At 38.4% G+C, this 20,768-nt stretch overlaps 2 protein-coding genes across 5 annotated transcripts in view; one reads left to right on the forward strand and one right to left on the reverse strand.

Moving 5' to 3' along the window:
* The window catches only part of trip10b (thyroid hormone receptor interactor 10b), a 26,001-nt gene extending 23,895 nt beyond the window's left edge, over nucleotides 1-2,106 (forward strand). For both annotated transcript variants that reach the window (XM_011477482.4, XM_078950814.1), the window contains exon 14: nucleotides 40-2,106. In XM_011477482.4, coding sequence (XP_011475784.1) covers nucleotides 40-185 — 146 coding nt within the window. In that variant the 3' untranslated portion in view covers nucleotides 186-2,106. The remainder of the gene's footprint in view (nucleotides 1-39) is intronic.
* On the reverse strand, nucleotides 2,094-20,510 carry sh2d3a (SH2 domain containing 3A). 3 transcript variants are annotated; one of them, XM_004066047.5, is made up of 19 exons: nucleotides 20,381-20,510; nucleotides 19,999-20,089; nucleotides 19,784-19,901; nucleotides 19,139-19,200; nucleotides 16,745-16,884; nucleotides 12,786-12,825; nucleotides 11,508-11,624; nucleotides 10,908-11,051; nucleotides 10,401-10,690; nucleotides 9,397-9,482; nucleotides 8,222-8,341; nucleotides 7,987-8,144; nucleotides 7,655-7,855; nucleotides 5,202-5,363; nucleotides 4,729-4,844; nucleotides 4,471-4,642; nucleotides 4,274-4,385; nucleotides 3,107-3,292; nucleotides 2,094-2,711 (listed from the first exon to the last, which is right to left on the reverse strand). In XM_004066047.5, exons 2-19 carry the CDS (start codon nucleotides 20,086-20,088, stop codon nucleotides 2,524-2,526), a joined length of 2,502 nt encoding a protein of 833 aa, XP_004066095.1. In that variant the 5' UTR covers nucleotide 20,089; nucleotides 20,381-20,510; the 3' UTR covers nucleotides 2,094-2,523. The 3 variants fall into 3 exon arrangements, with proteins under 3 accessions (XP_004066095.1, XP_078806935.1, XP_011475800.1); XM_078950809.1 differs by lacking the exon at nucleotides 20,381-20,510 and having other exon boundaries at nucleotides 19,999-20,122; XM_011477498.4 differs by lacking the exons at nucleotides 16,745-16,884; nucleotides 19,139-19,200; nucleotides 19,784-19,901; nucleotides 19,999-20,089; nucleotides 20,381-20,510 and adding an exon at nucleotides 14,475-14,789.
* Nucleotides 20,511-20,768: the final 258 nt, after the last annotated feature.

The following is a 20,768-nucleotide window of genomic DNA, read 5'->3' on the forward strand; positions in this document are numbered from 1 at the left end:
ATGTACCTATCGTTCTTATTTCTCTTTAATAATGTGCAGGCAACAGCGAAGGCACTGTTTCCATTTTGGAGGGGGAGCTGTTAACCATAATGGAGAATGACAAAGGAGATGGATGGATGCGAGTCCTGAAAGGCAATGGGGAGGAGGGCTACATACCTTCATCCTACGTCAAGCAAACAGCCTAACTTCCATTACTGAGAGGTTAAAAGCCAGCGTGGAATACAAAGCCATTCAAAACAACTGGAGTTGTTGTTCAAATCTTTGATGTCAGCCACATTGGGGTGAATGGGAGCTGTTATGGGCGTGGACTCCAGAATGCTCCCCCATCTCTGACCCCCCTCTGGGAAGTGAGACTGAGCCATAAAAAGCTAAATATCAGTCCTGCATTATTCCTATAGAATTTATAAAAGCGACAAATTTTGAATGTAGTTACGACAATTCCTGTAACTCCCGCTTCATTGTACATTTATTTTATTCCAATATTTTATGAATATTTTATTGCTCAACTTGACTTTTTTTTCTGTCAGTTCTTTCAACCTGCTGATGCTTTTTTTCTCTAGCTTTTCACTTAAACCACTGTCCTAAAAATAATGTGAGGTATTAATCATAGTTATTTTGTGTTAATAATTGAATGAAAACCACTACACAGTTGGGAGTGTGCAAAATATCTTAAGCAAATATAAAATTTTCTTCTTTTCTTAAAATATGTTTATGTTTTGTGAGTTGAAGCATTCCTTCCCATGATGATTCCAGGACTTTTTAAAAAAGTGCTCCTCGTGAACTTAAAGATTACCGCAGGTTTCACTCAAAGAAGAGATTTTCCATCATGTCATCTGCAGCAAAGCTGGAGCATAACAAAGAAACCGCTTGAGTCAATACGTAAGGTAGAAAAAGGGCTATATAAGTATACGCCATTTACCAATACAATAAAAAAAAATGAAGAATTAAAGCTAACACTGTTGAAGTGTTTTTATTCCATTTCTATTGAGAAAGAAAATGATTACAACAGCTTTTAGGGTTAATTGGGGTACTTTTAGTACAGTAAAAACGTTCCACAATGGTAACATTACATTTTAGCTTCTGTGTGATCTCTTGTGAATTTTGGAGAGACTAGGGAAACAAAAAATACTTAAAAACAGATTAAATCTTGGTGCAAATCCTCTATTATACAAATTTTGTTGAAAGGCTGTTTTTAATTTTTATATAAGATATTTAAATACTGCTATTCAAAATGCATTTTATGGTATTTAATTTATGCCTAAGTATAGCAAAAATGTGAATTTATAAATAATTTTGAAGATTTTGTGCATAGAAAAGCTGTTTTAGAAGGAATTATTTTGCTGGGGGGGATTGGATTAGAAACCCTTCAATGTAACTTAAGTCTGTCCAATGACTGGCCACTTTTCCATTCCTCTTAATTTTATAAATTCACCCACTTTTTCTTTTTCTTTTTTTCTAACACTGACCTACAATCTATTTTAGCATTGAAAAACCAATTCGGAGGGATGACTTAACTTTGTTTTTGCAATGAGCATGAAGAACACATTTAAAATGTCAACATGACTACTTTAAAAGTAGTGTTTGTAGGTCAAATCTTGAATCCTTTGTGCCATGGCTAAGCGATTTCACCGATAAACAATCTTCTGAAAAAGTTATGAAGATGGTCCTTAAAAGGAATCCTTCCAAATATTGCTAAGGAGTACTTTTAAAAGGATTACAGGAATTTCTGGATTCCTTTTTTAAAAAACGTAAATGTTTAATACAACACAAAACCGCTACTGTCCTTTTAGGCTTTGGATATCTGGATAACTGGGGCTTTGTTTGTTCTTCAACACTTAATGTTAATTATTAAGCTAAAATGGCAAATGTGAGCTGGAATAACTGCACCTGAATATTTTTTGTTTCTTCTCTTAAACAAGCTACAAAGAGTTTACTCATCTGTTTTCCTGCTACTCAAACTAGCAAATGTTTTGTCACCATTTGAGAGGATTTACCTGTGTGATGTGTTTTTTTTTTATCTTTGTTTCATTGTATTTACGTGTATTATAAAATAATAATTACATTTCCGTTGATGTTGAAATAAAACGCATCCATGGACTTCACAAAGTCTGTTTTTATTGTAGTTCAAACAGTGGCGTCCATTCATTCAAATCATGCTTTTGCTTTGAAATCAGACATGTACAGGCTGGGGTTTGGAATAATTGAACACTGGTTTGTTATTAGAAATGTACATTTTGTAAACTGTGGAAACTCAATAGTTCCACTTTTCCTGTGAAAAAAACCCCCAGATCTCTTCACAGTGATGATTTGCCCACAAAATCTAGCAAACAAAGACAAATTGCTCACATTTAAGTAAATAAAGACATTTCTTTTTCCTCTGCCTGATCCCATAAGATCTCTTTTACTAAACACAAGGGGCTCAGTTAGCAGTTTTGTTTCATTTTTGGCTTGTTTTTTTTTTTGTTTCCTCCAATGAAGAAAGTGCTGCTGTCAGCTTCCATCTGATCGGTAAACAGCTCAAAGTCAAGAGTCTGCTTGTTGTGGGACGACTTCCACAGGCTCCAGTTTATCAGAGAGGACATGAAGAATCTTGTCAAATTTCTCATATCTCTCTTTTCTGCCTGCAGTTGCACCCTGCTGACCCCAAAACAGCCGCAGGGCGAACTCGGTCCGGAAGGCCTCCAGCAGCTCGGGCACCGGCTCCCAGCCCCCTGTGGAGGGACAGGAACAGTCTCATGAAGAACATTTTAGCACTTTACCTGTTTTCTCTTTTTACTGAATTTTTCAATTCAGGTTTGTTGTTAATGTTGTGCAAGAGTTAAAAAGAAGACAATCTAAAAGAAATCTGACTTTTATTTATTTATATAATTGTTTAATTTTTTTCCAGCTTGTAAACGTCAATGGTGAAAATAAGAACCACCTCATGTCTGATTCCTGACAAAATGAGGGGAAAGTTTTGGCATTTTACGACACAATGTAAAAAGAGTGTTGCAGACAATTTTTGTCATCTAACCCAATCTCAATATGACCTAACTCTAATTTGAAAGAAAAAAAAGTGTTTAACTGACAGTTACATCATGTGAGTGAACTTTATAGTGCTCTGTACCTGAGAGCAGGGATTTTGCAAACTCCTGATAGTCCCCAGCGTGCAGGGCAATACTCCGAGCTGACTGAAGGACATTGTAAAGCAGCTGGCAGCCCTGATCGCTGTTCTCCAGAGGATCCTCTCCCTCCATGACCATTAGCAGAGGAATTAGGTGTGGGATGGCTACAGTATTGTCAAATGAAGAGCCTATTGGAAACCCAAACCAAATGAAATCCAGTCAGCACCTTAAATATAAGGCCCAATCAACATCAGGTAGCATTTTTTAAACATTATGAATCCAGATTAGTTTGTAGTATCTTGCCATTAATTAGTCCCTATATTTAAAAAGTTACATTTTCATGGAGTTCTTGCTTAATATGTTTTTAATCGATGACAGTCCAAATGTTTTAAATAAACAGTGTTGAAAATAAATGTTTAGCAGTCACAGATTCTGCAAATGTCCCTCTAAAAAAATGAGAGAGGTCTGTAATGTTTCTCATTGGTACACTTTAACAGACTACTACAGACTAGCGAACTGTCCAGGGTGTCCCCTGCCTTCGCCTGCAAGTGGGCTGGATAGGCTCCAGCAGCCCCGCGACCCCGAAAGGGATCAAACGGATTAGAAAAAGAAAAGAAAAAGGTACACTTCAAATGTGGTAGAGTCACAGTCCTGAATCTCTTTTCTGCTCATTGGTCACAAAAACATTGTTTTATTTGTAAAGCAATGTAGAAAATATGTATTTGGTCAAAAACAGAACCTCCTCCAAATGCTTTGTATTGCAACTGGTTGGTAATGATTGAGGTTGAATATTTCCTGTAGCTCCTGAGCAAGTTTGCCCGAACAGTAACTGCTGCATTCTTCCATGCAGATCTTTAAGAACATACATTTCTCATTCATCCTTTCCTCAATATGGATCAGTTGTCAGAAAAACCTCCCCAAAGCATGATGTGCCCACTCCCATGTCTCGTATTGGGAATAGTGTCGTGGGATTAAGTCAGCATTCCCCAAATATAGCAAGTGGCATTTATGCTAAAGAGTTTTATTTTGGTTTCATCTGACCACATGACATTCTCCCAGTCCTTCTCTGGATCTTTCAGATGGTCTCTGACGAACTTTAGAAGGGCCTGGACATGTGCTGGTTTAAGCAGAGGGACCTTTGGAGAAATGTAGAATTTAAATTCACTTACCATCTCCCTCATTCAGTAACTTCATGAAGGGTTTGAGCTTTTTTTCATATAATATTGCACTCTCTGTATGGTTCCTTCTCAGTGCTCTCCATGTCATCTCCAGGCGCACAATCTATACATACGTCAATCCAAAACCAAACATATGAATAAACGACAAGTCTCAACTTTATTGCAAATCTATAGCAAAGGTTGGGTACCTGAGGCATCTCCAGAGCTTTCATCACAGCTGAGAAGGAATAAAGGTTGTGGACCTGCTCTTTCAGGGCATGAGCCAACAAGATTATTTTGTGCAAAACAGTTGCTCTCTGACTCACAGTTCCTGTGCAGCCCAGGATGTCTATTGCCACTCCTAGTGCTATTAGATGATGTCTATAAGGAAAAGAACAAAAACCAACAAACAAAAACTGTTAGTGGTTGGTGTCCACTCAAACAGATGTCAGTCCAAAGTGTGGTACCTTTCTAGCAAATCCTGTCGTAGTTGGCGTCCATGTGGTAGAGTCACAAGCTCCAGTCCTGAATCTACTCCCATGGTCCTTTTCTGCTCATTGGTCACCCCAACAATCCTAGCAACCTGCAAGTTTTGGTCAGGTTGTTTAAGCCCTCTCAATAAAATTGGCACTTAATGAAATTATTTTAGGTGATTTTTTTCAAATAAATTATTTATGTGAATATGATGAAAGTTAAAGTCAAAAATACTATGCATTCTTTTGTCAAGTAATGTAAAAAATTGGTTTAGGTAAGACTATATGTTTTTTAGGTCTAAATTTGAAAGAGAAATGCATTTGTGTAGATATGTGTTTGCAAGTGCAAAACAGTTGTTTGTTAAACAACAATCCTTCATGTGGTTTACTTTTACTACTTTGTGATGAGGGCAGGAAAGCATTCCTGTGGTCATGGAATTCAGCAGCAGAGCGTGTCCTGGGTTTACCTGACAGTCAACACTGAGCATGTGCAGAGCGGTTATGCTTGGATCGGAGCGGTTGAAGTGCTCTTTGAGTATGAGCAGGACGCTGGGCTCCAAAGGTCGGTTGTTTTCTGGCAAAAGCAGTGATTCAAAAAGCTCCAGCTGGAAACATGAGGTTGTCTCCATCTGCATGCAGAATACAAAAGTCAAAACTCTAATTTATTTAACTCTGACACTTGTGATTCTTTCAAAAAATGTGCATTTTTATCATTTTTTCTACAATTTTTTATCAGTTCTATATAAAAACCCTCCTTTATTTTGTCTTTTATTCCTCCACACAAAAACCTTTAGTTTTAGGATTCCTCAGATATCTTTGCACAGCTAATAATTTTTAACCATTTGTTGAGGGGGGTTGTTACTGCAAAGGCCATGGCAAATATCTTTAAGTAATTTTCATCGACAACATGGTCTTCTTCTTTCTCTTTCGGCCTTTCCCATCAGGGGTCGCCACAGCGAATCATCCTTTTCCACCTCACTCTATCATGAACATCTTCTACCCTAACATTAGCCAACTTCATGTCCTCTGTTAAGACATCCATATATCTCCTCTTTGGCCGTCCTCTTGCCCTCCTGCCAGGCAGCTCCATCTCCAACATCCTTCTACCAATATATCCACTATCCCTCCTCTGAACATGTCCAAACCATCTCAGTCTGGCTTCTCTGACTTTGTCGCTAACACAGGCAACATGAGCCGTCCCTCTGATGTACTCGTTCCTTATCCTGTCTAACCTGGTCACTCCTAAGGAGAACCTCAACATCTTCATCTCCGCTACCTCCATCTCAGCCTCTTGTCTCTGTCTCACTGCTACCGTCTCTAACCCATAGAGCAGAGCTGGTCTCACCACTGTCTTGTACACCTTTCCTTTGAGTCTTGCTGACACTCTTCTGTCACACAACACTCCTGACACTTTCCTCCACCCGCTCCAACCTGCCTGCACTCGCCTCTTCACCTCTTTTCCACACTCCCCATCACACTGAACTGTTGACCCCAAGTACTTAAACTCCTGCACCTTCTTCACCTCAGTCCCCTGTAACCTAACGCTTCTACCTTGATCCCTCTCGTTCAGACACATGTATTCTGTCTTACTACGACTGACCTTCATGCCTCTTCTTTCCAGAGCAAACCTCCACCTCTCTAGCTGTTCCTCCACCTGCTCTCTACTCTCACTGCAAATTACAATGTCATCCGCAAACATCATTGTCCAGGGAGATTCCTGTCTTACCTCGTCTGTCAGCCTGTCCATCAGCATAGCAAACAAAAAAGGACTCAAAGCTGATCCTTGGTGTAGTCCCACCTCCACCTTGAACTCCTCTGTCTGACCTACAGCACATCTCACCACCGTCATACTTCTCTCATACATGTCCTGAACTACTCTGACATACTTCTCTGCCACTCCAGACGACCTCATACAGTACCACAGCTCCTCCCTCGGCACCCTGTCATACGCCTTCTCTAAATCTACGAACACACAATGCAGCTCCTTCTGACCTTCTCTGTACTTTTCCATCAACATTCTCAAAGCAAAAATGGCATCAGTGGTGCTCTTACTTAAGTAATTTTCATCGACAACATGGTAATTTGAGATATTTTAAAGATCATATATTTTTAAGCTCATCACTTAAAAAAAGGGCCTGCACTCATTGTTTTCTTGTGGGTGTGATGATTTTTATTTTTTTTGCATTTTTCTTGGCTTTCCTCCATTCACTAAGCTAAAATTTACAACAGTATGAGGCACAACACCTGCCCTAAGTATGATTAGATCACCTCCGTGCTTTAAAGTTAGAAAACTTCTTCAAGAGACATTTTTGTTTTTAAATATAACCTTCTTTCTGTTGCATTATTTCACATCTTTAAGATACTTTGAATTCTTAAGACCCAAGCTAATATTTGGTTAACTGGCCCCTACACACAAAGTCAAGCGGCCAAAGCAGAATTAAAGGGCCTATGTCATGCTTTTCCTAAGCCTTTCATAGTAAACTATATCCATGTATATATGAGATACTTTCCCAGCTCATTTTTTCCTATCCGGAAGTAAAACGACTCAATCTCTGAGCTCTGACCTTGAAAGGTTACAGGGTTGGGTTTACGCTGTCTTCACCTACTGTTAGGTGAAGACAGAGTGAATTCTGAGGCCTGTTGCAGAGGCATGTACACCTGTGGGACATATTTTTTTTAGAAATATCAGTTAACCCATACAACATGTTTGTGGACTGAGGGAGGAAGCCGGAGTGCCCGGGGAAAACCCACACATCCACAAAGAGAACAGGCAAACTTCACACAGAAAGGAACCAGCTAGAATTTGAACCAGGGCCAGTGAGGTGAGAGCGCTAACCACTGTTCCACTGTGCAGCCACAAAATATGGCAGCAAAAAACAAGATGGTCTACTATAACATGTAGAGTTAACATTATACAAACCTTTGGCCGTTCAAAATGCCAGTCTTCTACTTTCTCTGACGCTTTCCTCGGGAAATCTTTATCAAATAGCGGCTGTGGTGATGTTTCGTTTTCCTGAGCGTCCAGTAGTCCAAAGGAAGTCTCTGTGATGCGTGCGCGACTTTGCCACTTCTCCTCTACACGCAGCCGGTCCACATGGCCCTTCCGTCTGCTCTGAGGCATCTGGGCACAGCAGAAAGTACATAAAAGGTTCTCTACTAAGGGTATCTTGTATACATTCAATTTACAGTCAGTGGTTGTATTCCCAAATTGACTTCACTCTTTATTTTTTTTAAAAGATGAAACATTTTTACCTGGATCACCAGTTCATCATAGAAAGAGGAAGGGTCTTCATCTGCGTCAGTGGGTGGAGGAGGTATTGCGTTGGGGAAAACAACAGACACTCTGAGGGGTTTGGGGGGAGCTCTGGAGTGCAGCTGCCCGTCCGAACCTCGCAAGGTCGCGCCACCACCTGCAGACATGTGCAAAGTTCAAGAGTCTGACTTATTCTTCTATCTCAAAGAAAAACAATGCATGTCTTATGTGAACCTAGGAGGGAGGGCCGTGTATGACGCGGTCGTGGGCTCAGCAGAGGCTCACTGCCTGTGCGAAACACTGGAGAGACGGGATCAGGGCCAGTGTCCTCTGACTGGCTGCTCTCTGGAACACCTGGACAGAAACACTACAAGTGAGATTTCACTTAAATAACAGCTTTACTGATAATAGAACGGGATGCAAAATGGATTTATGCTCATAAAAAATGCATTTACACCACAGCGTATTTGGGATTTTGTGCACAACTCTCTTTTTATTCAAAGAAAATACCACAACCAATATAGCTCACAAGAATACTACGAATGCCTTTTAAAACAGCACTTTTTCATGAAATCTAAAGTATTAATTTAAACCAGACAATCGGACAACTGAAATTATAAATCTTCAGAAATACACACCTTTGATAAGGTAGCCCTTCAAGAAACTTTACTGCACATTTACTTTCTTTAACCCTAAGCAGCCTCTGAACTCACAGTCCCTTTGCCAATCATGTCTGCAGTTTACAATGCAGGAATGACATCGACCCCCCCATTATTACAGTTTTCATTCAAAATTTATTGTGAAAGCATTAAAACTGTTTTTAGCTTTGACATATTTTGGTTTAAAACAAACATAACTACAGTTATAACGCATAATTGGAATAAATCCTTTGAAAATAGTTTAGTGGAGCTTCGCCTGTTTTGTTTTTAGATATTTTTTACAATATTTTGACCTTGTTTTTGCTTTTCTTTTGGATTTATACAATTTAATTTTGTTTTGATAAGTTTTATTTTTTCATAACAAACAAAACAAACACCAAAAAACAATTTGAGTGACTTTTGAAGTAAAAAATGAATAAATTTACTACTCAGAGTAAAGTTTTTTTGAACACTTTCAGTTCGTTGTGAAATTATTGTGTAATACCGCAAATAAATACCACTAAAAAATAAATGTACTAAAAAGATGGAAATCAAGCATAGCCACAAAACACTGTTTTAAAGATGAAATAGTAGAGAAAATTGTAAAATACAGTTTAAAAGTTACAAAAACACCCAGGGTAATCTACAAAAAATGGATTTCTTTAGCTACCTTAAAAATAAGTTATATAGTAATGATACACATCTGCACCCCTTAGACATCATTAATTATAGCAGACAAAACGATGCTAAGGACAAAGGATACTCACATACCAGTTCTAAGGTTGCTGTCCGACTGTGCAGACTGAAGAGAAGGCCTCCGTCCAACATTCTCCATGTTAGCAGGTTGGCTTCCACTCCTGCCACAAATACAATAAAGTTCTGTCATAAATCTCTCTGTTGATTTTTTTTTTAAATCATAAGTTTCTGCACATGTGCAGTCATGGCAGAGGTTATTGCCTCCTCTTACATTGTATGTTTTCATTCACAAACATAACCACAAAGAACCTGATGGGATCATAGAGGATTCAACACAAATGCAAGAAGGACATGGGCAATGCTAACTATGCTTTTGTAAGAGTTTGAAGATTGTTTTGCTACAATTTCATGCAAATCGTCAAGTCTTGAACTGATCGTGAGCAAGTATGCTGTCATCTATGCTAAACAGATGGAGGGTAAGGATTTGGGCTTGTTTTAATGCCACAGCACCTGCTGAAACCATTGACTTGACTCTTAAACCCCTTCATGTGCTATGTTGTTAATTTGCAACATACCATTAAATCTAGGAGTCCACTTAATTTAACATTGAAATATTGAAGAATATTTTTTATATTATTGGAAATTAAGTCAGACATGAAAGGGTTAAGTGCAAATCCGATTGGCCCACAAGAAGATAGGTTGGTTTAAACATGTCGGAGACTAATGAGGTTCAGCAGAACTCTGCAACTGAATGTGCAAGCTACTGAAAGCCTGGAATACGTCGCAGTGCCCGTTTGTTTTGCTTAGCTTTTTAAACATTTGTGTTATAATCTGTTCAGTATAATTCATTGTTTCATTTATTTAATACAAATTAGTTAGTTAAAAAAAATCATGTTTTGGCCAATATTCTTTTGACGTAAAGGAGCTAGAAAAAATAGCAGCAGGAAGGAAATCTGTAGGTAAAAGGATATATTCATTTGTCTAAAGTTAGGACCCAGTACAGATGATTTTAATTATGCTGACACAAGAAGAGTAGCAGCTTTTTCTGTGCATGAACACCTGACTGAACGTGTTCAAACCTGAGCAAGGGATTGATGACTTGGAGTGTGTCGTTGTGTGTGGAGCTGAAGCTGCGTCGTTTACTGTGCGTGAACAGTTTTTCCCTCTCCGCACTTCTGACGCCGCTGCTCCTGAGCTCTATTTGTCGCTCGGCGATGGCACGCAGAGGAAGGGTCCGTGTGATTGGCTGAAAGATGATGGCGCCCGAAGCTTTGGAGATAGGGCGACGCCCACCCACATAAAACCGGATGAGTGACGGAACGTTTTCGAAGCGGTCTTCCTCAAACTGAAACAGCTCCCGTGAGTGGCCCTGAGGCACAAATAGAAAAACACCGGTGGTATAAACTAATATAAAATAATTTAAAAATGGCTTTACAAAACCCAAACCATCACAGAATCAGTATTATTTTTATTTACAGACATTAAACTGACAGCAATACATGTCAAACAAATGTGTGTAATTTTCCACTAATGAGTGATTCTCAAAATTTAATTTCCTGCATATAGCATGTAGTTCACACCCATACCTTTTTAGGACGAAGAACGACTCGAATGACCTTAAAGTGCAGCCGAGAGCTCCTCCAAAAGCAGCTCAAAGCGTAGTTCCCCGGCTCAGAACTAGAGTCCCGAACAAGGAAGTCCCCATCTCTATGCAACAGTGACTCTGCAGCCTGGAGACAAGTCAGCTGGTCAGCTGGATGCATGTTCACAGTCAAGATAAAAATCTGACAGAATGTAGCTTGAGCCGACAAAGGGACAGCTAAGAAAACAGTGAATGAACTAAAATTTGACATATACACTCAACTTATATTGATGCTTTTGAAAAAACAGCAATTTTTTAACCTTATGTCGAGGTTTTAACTGCTCAACTCTTGACTCTTTGAAGCACTGACTACTAAAATATTGTTGCATTCAAAAAGGCTTATATTTTCAATCTCCCCTCATTACACTGCAGCCTCAAACTGATCTGCCTTTAAAGCTATTTTTTCATATAATTCATTGTGATGGAAGGGTTTTCTGTAAATCAGCATATATATTTATGACAGAAAAGATAGAGTTCTCTGCTGATATATTTGTGTGTGTATTTCCATTGAGTGTAAACCCAGCAAGAATTGTTATATGTGCACCTCCCGGGTCAGCTGTCCGTGGTACCAGGCGTGGCTCCTCAGATCCTCGGTGTTGAGCTTCAGCTCCTCTTCCAGCTCTTTCTTTAGTGAATCCATCTCTCGCCGACCAACCAATCCCTTTGATGCAAGGAAGCAGGAAAAGAGACGCCAAACTTTAGTGCAATTTGAAATATTTGATGGTTGACATGATGAAAAAAATATAAATGGTAACTTAACCGATCTATGAACATGTGGCCCATCCGGATGATGTTTACTTTGTTTCTTACTCTACATATACTTACTTACTATATGTTTACATACAACTTTCAGCTTTAATTTTAGCAAAATGTAAATTTAAATCAAATCAAACTTTATTTGTATAGTACTTTTACAACTCAGGTCACTTAAAGTGCTTTACATAAAACCATAATGAAATTTAAAACGAAAGGACAAGACAAAGAAATCATTTGTTTAGCACAACCACAATACCAACAACCCCCCCCACACACACGCACACACACACATTTACACACACCATCATAAAAAAGAGTGACAAAATGATGCAATGTACTAGAAATCTGGCTTTGTACTACCAAATAAGTACATAAATAAACCTTTATAGACAGATATAAAATGGTAAATGTGAATAAAAAAAATTTAAAATAATTAAATAAATGTCTATACATCTATATCAAACTGGTAAAAAGAGAACATAAATAATTGAAATATTGTATAAGTTCTTAAATTTCAACTAAAAGCTAGATTAAAAAGGTAGGTTTTGAGCCTTTCTTTAAAAACATGAACAGTCTCTGCGGCCCTGAGGCTCACTGGGAGGCTGTTCCACAGGCGAGGTCCATAATACCTGCATGAGGCCTCGCCGTATGGCTGTATCAGAAGACCTCAGGGGCCGCAAGGGCTCATATTTTAAAATCATATCAGATAAAAAAGAAGGCCCAAGACCATAAAAACATTTATAGACCCCTAAAGAACTTTAAAATCAATTCTGAATTGCACAGGAAGCCAATGCAGTAATTTCAAAATCGGTGTAATGTGTTCCCGCCCCATGGTCCTCGCCAGCACGCATGCGGCTGAATTTTGCAGCAGTTGAAGGTTTGATATCCTTCTTCTGGGAAGACCAGAGAGCAGGACATTGCAATAATCTAATGGAAATAAAATCATGCATTAGCACCTCTGTGCTGGCAAGTGAGAGAAATGGGCGGACTCTGGGAATATAATTTAGAGGGATTAGTTAGTTAAAGTGAGGTTTGCACGGCGAAAAGATTTAGGTTGAAGTCTTACCTTCAGCTGAGTGAAGTATGCTGAGATACTTCTCCTTTTACTGAAAAACAAGAGCAATGAGTTGATCTGGGGCTATTATACAAAGGAGCCATACATGATAGTGTTCAGTCTCTCTCTTAACACAAACAGTACAAGGACATTAACACACGCACACAAAAAGAAGAGACTTTTAATAGCCTGCCTTTTTTTTTCCTTCCTTCCTCACTGAGTTTCCAACTTCCTGACTGTAGAAGAGCAAGGCTGACACATGAGGAGCTTCCGAATTTACAACAGTATTGAACAAATTAACTATTATAATATAAACAACTAACGATTTCTGTCATGAAATCAAGCATTAAGTCAGACTTTTTGTATGATGAATCCACTTCAGGGTCATGGGATGCAGAGGTTAATAAAAGGCAGTGTCTAAATACTTCAGCGACTTTTTAATGCTGCTTCATGCAGGACCAACAGTTGGGTTTGGTAGAACAGACTTTCTTTGTACCCAAAAGAACAACTTAAAGACCCACTCTGGTGTAAAGTGTGTTTTCGGGAAGTTTTCATATGTTCCTGTGAGGTTTTTTGATAATGGAGGGCATAAAAAATAAAATTAAGCTCAAAATTCCATATCTGATTATTTCTTTCTTCAATTTTACTGGGAATCAGACAGAGGAAAAAATGTTTGAAATAGATTGTAGCCTATTGTTACGTGGAAAATACAGTGGGAGGGCCACAGGCTCCCTGGTGTCTGGCTCAAAACTGTACAGCTGAATAGCTCCAATATTGCTCGCCATTTTTGTTCCACCAGTAATGTTAGGTTGGGGGTGTGAGCTAGCAGGAGAGTGTGTGAACAGAGAGCTCTCATGGTTCTGCCCACAACTCAGATATGCATTTTTAATAAACTGCTGCTCTGCTTTTCCATGTCCTAGAAAACAACATGTGTTTTTAATATATGATAATCATTAAAAGACCACTAGGAACGCTTTTAAAATAGATAAAAGATGATTGGAGTGGGAAATAATAAATACAAAAATAGAAAAAAATCAAGTATTTTGAAAATCACACTGGCATAAAAATACATTTAAAATCCTAGAGATTGTGTGATGTTTGTCAGCTATCACAATTAAAATCCTAAAAGGAATTTAAAAAAAAGAATGTACAATTTTCCCAGAAAATGTAACATTCACTGAAATTACTTTTTCCAGATTTTGATGCAAATTATACACAAACAAAAAGTCAAACAATTATGGATTTTGTTAAGTGATGAGTTCAGCATCCTGTTTGAAGGGCGGTGGAACAACAGTTCACCACCACCTGTGCAACACTGGAGTCCAGGATTGTGCAATGCGGTCTGACATCACAGACTGTTTTTGGTTTACCCACGCTTTAACCATCGCCTCTCTAACAATCCTTGAAAAGTATTTAAATAAAAAAATAAAAAATAAATCGTTATATACATAGTTTAGCGCTCAAAAGTTACTCTTGTTTTAACAACAGGTACAATGTGTGTTGGCAAACCTACAGGTAAAAGTCAAACCAATAGTCTGTCTATACTTTTGAGTCGACATATAAGTCTATTTTAATATAAATAACTAGTCGAAAGCTCAAACTCCTTAAAATCAAGGGCGCATCTAAAACGTCTGGACTCATATCCCTCCGCGTACATGAAGCTCCGTTCGGCCGAAAACAGCAACAAACGTTCCGCCTTACCAGTTAGTCCGACTCACAGCTTCCTCGTGCCGGGCATTGCTCACGGTTTGTGGCACAAACAAACTCCGCTAAAAAACGGCGAGATAGCAATGCCCCGTCTTTTTATTTTACTCTTGTTCCGCCGCAAGTCCTCCCTGCCCACTTATCCCCGTCTTCCTCGTCTTCCTGGACAGACTCGGGCGAGTTCTCACAAGTTTCTCCTGAGCTGTCCTCCTTCCCCGCCCCAAGCCCCCGTCCTGAAACTCCATTCCTGTCTGTCAGCCCTAGTGGAGCTGCACGAGCGAGGCCGACCTGACAACACCTGACCGCAGGTACGTCGGTGTGTAAGACCCGCGCGATGTCATGAGATTAGCTCCATTTAGTGATGACCAACAACTATTTGTCGTTCTATGCTCACACGCCAAAAAAGTGAGTTATTTACATTTTAATTTTGCAATTAAATACTCTACTGTGGGATATGAAATGCATACGGAGGTCACTCTTTTATTTATGCCCTGTAGTGCAGCCAGACACAGAAAGGATAGCCAACATTTAATGAGAAAACTTATCAGAACAAACATTTGTCACTTTTTTTTAAATGGCATCCTTGGTTAAAAGGCTTTCAGAGATGAATTCTGGTTTTTACAAAACCAGAAAATGGCTTTCTGTTGAATTATTTTATTCAAGAACAAAACTGGGAAATACTGGGAAGAACCTCCAAAAGGAAAAGAAATGGTGTAGTAAAATAGTTTTTCACATACGTAGTATTTTGTATTATTGATTTAGAGAGGGAGCATAGAATGTAGATGGGAACTGGACTGAATGACCCCTCCCCTCTAGCCAGGAAGCCAAAATCCCACAAACTTCTATTGAGAAATAAAGAGGTATCAGCCATTCTACACTCACTGACCACTTTATTAGTCACACATTTTCAACTGCCTGTTCACATAAATTTCTAATCAGCCAATCATATGGCAGCAACTCAACTGAGCAAAATGGCAGAAATGCCTTGTTGATGCCAGAGGTCAGATTGTTTCCAGCTGATAGAAAGCCAATAGTAATTCAAAAAGCCACTTGTTACAATCGAGGTCTGCAGCAGAAGAGCATCTCTGAACACACAACACATCCAACCTTAAGGCAGACCACACCGGGTGACCCTCCTGTAGCATGGATCCATCCTGCCTTAAATCAACAGTTCAGGCTGGTGGTGGTAGTGTCATGATGTGGGGGATATTTTCTTGGTAAACTTTGGGCCCCTTAGTACCACTTGGACATGGTTACAACGCCACAGCTGACCTGAATATTATTGTTGACCATGTCCATCCCTTTATGACCCCAGTGTACCATCTTCTGATGGTTACTTCCAGCAGGATAAAGCACCATGTCATAAAGCTGGAATCATCTCAGACTAGCTTCTTGAACATGACAATGAGTTTACTGGACTCAAATGGCCTCCACAGTCACCAGATCTAGACCCAAAAGAGCATCTTTGAGATGTAGGGGAACATGAGATTGACATCATGGATGTGCAACCGACAAATCTACAGCAACTGTGTGATATTGTCATGTTTATATGGATGAAACTCTCTGAGGAATGTTTCCAGTACCTTGTTGAATCTATGCCACCAAGTATTAAGGTAGTTCAAGATTAGCATTATTATTGACAAAGATTGAGAAATGATCTATACTCGCTTCTTTAAGCGTTGCAAAAATGACAAAAAATAACAAAAACAATGTATATTAATAGCAGCTCAGCTAAAAGAAGTGCAGTTTTAATATTAGTTGCAGTAACAACAATAAATACTGTTTGAAATATGTTTTTGATCCCTAATTTGTAATGGCTATCCACTCTGCTGTTCTCATTTGCCACCCTTCCACAGTCTTCTGCCCCCCTCCTCTACCATTAATAAAATGTTCTAGTTCCTCCACTGCTTGCATGTTTCCAAAATCCTAGATTTTTTTTAATACTCTGTCTCTCACAGTTCAAATGTAACCATGAAACATTACAACATTACAGACCTCCCATCTTTAAGTAAAACAACTTCCAGAATCTGTAACTGACAAGTAGCTTTTTTCCCTGCTGTATACTACCTTTTTTTTAAATGTTTATCTTTTTATAGATGACTGATATATTCCCAGGTGTTTCCTTCTCAAAGTCACACCTAACTTTTGTCAGGTCCAAGTTAATGTTTAAACCAGACCTGCAAAAAGTGCAAAGTGAAAGTCCACCACCTTCCATGGGCTCCAATCAATGGTCACACACACGTGATCAACACTGGAGGTCCTCCTACCTGAGTTTACATTCCTGTACAATGGTCTCCTCTTCACTCAGAGGGCGAAGCTGAGAGCAGGAAACAGACAAGCGGTGTTTTTTGTCCATACGCTGGAGGCGGGGAAGGATACTCTGACGAAACAAATCTTTTGGACTCTCCTACACACACAAAAAAAAAGTTTAAAGGGGCATGAGTCGGCTCAAAACTTGAGTTTCTGTTTCACATGCTCATGGAAAACAACTTTCTCTGCGTAATAAAATAAATATAAAAGTGTACTTAAATTTAACAGTTATCTGCAATTAGTTTTGGCTCAAGATAAAAGATAAAAATCTGGAGCAGCAGCCATGACCTGTGCAATCCCATTTTGTTTTTAGTGTTTCTGTTTTTTATTTTTGCTGATTGGATGATGACGTTTGTCCATCATTTCAACTGAAAGTTATTTGACATGACTGGATAGCATCATCCAATCAGCAACGTCCCATAGTACCTAACTTTTCCGGTTCCTTGTTGTGTTTCATTTTTCGGACATTTCTTTTTGTTGTCTGAAAATTATTTTTTTCTGAACTGTTTTCTTCCTTTTTGTTTTTTACATTTTGGTTTCTGGAATTTAGTTTTGTTTTCTAAAATATAATGTTTTTTTAGTATGTGTTTTGCTTTTTCAATAGCCGTCGCGATTTTTAATATGTATTTGCGTCAAGTGATTGGTTAGTGTAGTTTGCACTTCAAGGCCACCGTACTTCTCACACCTACAAAGATAACCATACCTGTCTGCACATATGAGGCTGATGGCAAACAGATATTAGTATTATTAAATTGATACTTTATACTTTATTTTTACCTTTAAAACAGAAATTGCACTGCAATCTACATTTCCTTGTGGTTTACACCGTATATTAATTTAATTCTTTATATCTTAGACTCACACTGGTTCCAATAAGCCAAGTATTTCAATAGTTATTATTAATTTTTTTAGTTGTTACACTACAGTAAAAATAGATGTTTTTGTATCTAAGTTTCACTGAAACTCTGACAAAAAAAGACTCTGTCATGGTTTAAAGCTATATCTGCAATTTTGAACATTTTTTTAGACACAAATGTTCTGTTGGTAATATAGTCAAGCAAAGACTCCTAAAAAAAAAGCTTGAATTTAATGGGACTTAGTTTCTATTGTGAAGGAATATTTCTTTCTTAAAATTAATCTAAATGTTATGGAATGTCATTTTCAGTTAGTTATTCTAAAGTGCCCTTTAAAAATTAAAAAAAAACTTAAATTGTTGTTGTTGTTCACCTTTGGCATATCCCTTCAGGAGTTCCCACAGCAAATCGGTTTTCACTGACTTTCATAGGTTTTTTTATGTGGGAGGTCCTCCCTAACACAATCCTGTGTTTTACCCGGGCTGGGGTCCGGCAGACGAGGACCCAGACTTAGGCCCCCTAATGGCTGCATAGATAGGCAGGAGCGTGAAGGGTCTTCCCTAAGAACCCACACTGCACACTGGATCAAGCTCTCTATATACCCTGGGAATCAAACCCTGGTTTACCATGCACCAGTCCTACACCCAGCCAACTGAGCCATCCAGCCGCTTAAAAGTCGTTAAATAGTATTATTTGTTGGGTGTTTTTTTCTAGAAGCTGACTTTGAAACCAGTATTTCCCAAGGATACCTTTTTATTGCACAATGGAGATTTTCACAATGATTGAATAATTGTGTAATGACTTATTTTAAGCAGAATAACTGTATGTTAGTCAGTTGAAGTGGGTGGGGTCTAAACAGTCATTGACTGATCCCATGACAGGGATTTGTATTTCTGCTGTAGCTGTTGAAGGTCAAAAGCCTAAACATTTCAGAAATGATGTCAGAACGCCTCAAAATAGCATCCGTTGATAGATTTCTTAAAGAAGAAACTGCTGCATGAATTTTGTTCCCGGATGACTTTGGCACCCATTGATGTACGCAGCAAACAGCACTGACGTGGTGTTGCAGAAACACGTGTCATGTGAAATATTTAGCTGGTGAGTATTTAGACCCCGCCCCTTTTTTTCTGATTGACAGTTATTATGTCAAAAAGGGCCAAAACATTTATGAAACTGTTTGAACAAAACAAAAAATGATAAAAGGCGCTTTGGAAAATGAAGATTTTAAAATCTTCATGTTAAAAATAAATCCCGAGCATATTTGAGGATCCCTTTATAATTAATAAGTAAAAATGTGAAGAAATTTAAAAGATCCTCCATAATAATGTCATTTTAGAAACAAAACGTAACCAGTTGATTGTTTGATTGTAAAATTTAGCATTTATAAAATTATTGAATTAAAAATTCTATTTTAGAGGTTTTACCTGAAGGAAAAAAAAAACATTGGATGACTTATTTAAAGAACTACTGTTTTAGGGTAAAACAAATCACACTCACCAGATCTGCAATTGATCCTATGGAGTATTTCCGGCTGATTCTATGTTTTACCACCGGCTCACCTGATGAGATGAACATATTTTAAAGAAAAGCAACACTCATTTTCAAATAAAGAACATCTGATCCACCTTCATAGATGATAATTAAAATATGATGCATTATAAAATACATTGACGTGAAGGCTAAAGATGCTTGTTACACTTTTCTCTTAATTTAAACACGAAGAGAAAATACGTAACCGAACATTTTTTTAATGGTCATGTTGTGTCCACAACTTCAGAGTGTAGGTCTGTTGTAATATCGTTGCATTTGTTTTCTTTCTTGCAGATGAACAAAGTGCATTCTTTTTTTTTGTTAAAAACTCAAATGTTTTGCATAAATAGGCTGGTAATCAACGTGAGGTGTCCCCAAGTCTTTCATTGCTGTTGATGAATTATTTAAATATACTCAAAAATATTTTGTTTTTTTCTATTTTCTCACCCATTTTATTTTATTACACCTTATTTTGTAAAAACAAAACACCTATTTTAAAATTCTGATTAATACATAATTTTCTTTTTAAAATTATTTTCAGTTTTGGACAAATGAAACATTTTCTTCAGCTTCTGTGTGTGGGAGTCCATTCATGTGTGTGATGTATATTACCAGAGTTTGGGCTGAGGCTCAGTGTCTGTCTTGAAATTTGGGTGAGGAGGATTTTTCTGTCCCTGGCATTCTCTATCCCTGCTTCCTTCAGCTCTCCATCCGTTGCATTCAGCAAACCCTGCATGAAAACAGTCAGATGCCATAAGAACTACTTGGGAGACTGAGGCTTGTATGGATTTGGATCTAAATGAGTTGCATCTAAAATGTTTGCTTACCTCCAGACCATAAAATTCATTCTCCAGTGTTTTGGTGTACTGGGGCAGGCCAAGCTGTTGAAGCCACCATGCGATGGAACGATTATTCATGCTTAAATAGGAAGAAAAAGAGAAATGCAGATTACATACCAGCACACTTGCTAACAGACATGTGCTGGTACTTGTTTCTTTACACACGAGTGTCTGAGAAAACACATGAAGGTTTTGTTTGACATTAACTTCAGTTTACAGAGGAGTCAAAGAAAGATTCAAGCAAAGACCATTTATACTAGTAAAGATTCCTCAAATTAGTATGAAATCTAACACCTACCTGCTTAACAGGATCTAGTGGGATACCCTGGGATTTTTTTATTTATTATCAGATATTTTCTCTTACTCTCACCTGTTTTCTTTCAATCCTTGCAGTTAATCCCTTCTGAGTTTACTCTCTGATTGTTTCGTACTTTTATTTTAATCCTTGGAGCACCCCTCCCTCCATCCTGTGCACTGCCCCACCTCTTCTTTAAACCGGCAGAGTCACTCAAAATGTTAATCAGATCATAAAACAGAACCCCAAAGAGTTGAGCAAATCACAGCTTGAGGATTGGGATGAGCTCTCAAAGAGGCGGAGCTAACAGGTAGGGGCATGTTGAAAGGGAGAGAAAAACAAGCAGAGGGGTGTCCAAACGTTCAGAAGCTGTCAGCATGTCAGGTCAGACTTTGGTATGCACATAGGCATGTCATCCACATTGGCTGCTCCCCCAGGTGGTGGAGACATTGACTGCTAATAG

This window comes from Oryzias latipes, chromosome 1 (assembly GCF_053564925.1).
Source record: "Oryzias latipes strain Hd-rR chromosome 1, Olatipes_Hd-rR_3.1".
Classification (NCBI taxonomy): domain Eukaryota; kingdom Metazoa; phylum Chordata; class Actinopteri; order Beloniformes; family Adrianichthyidae; genus Oryzias; species Oryzias latipes.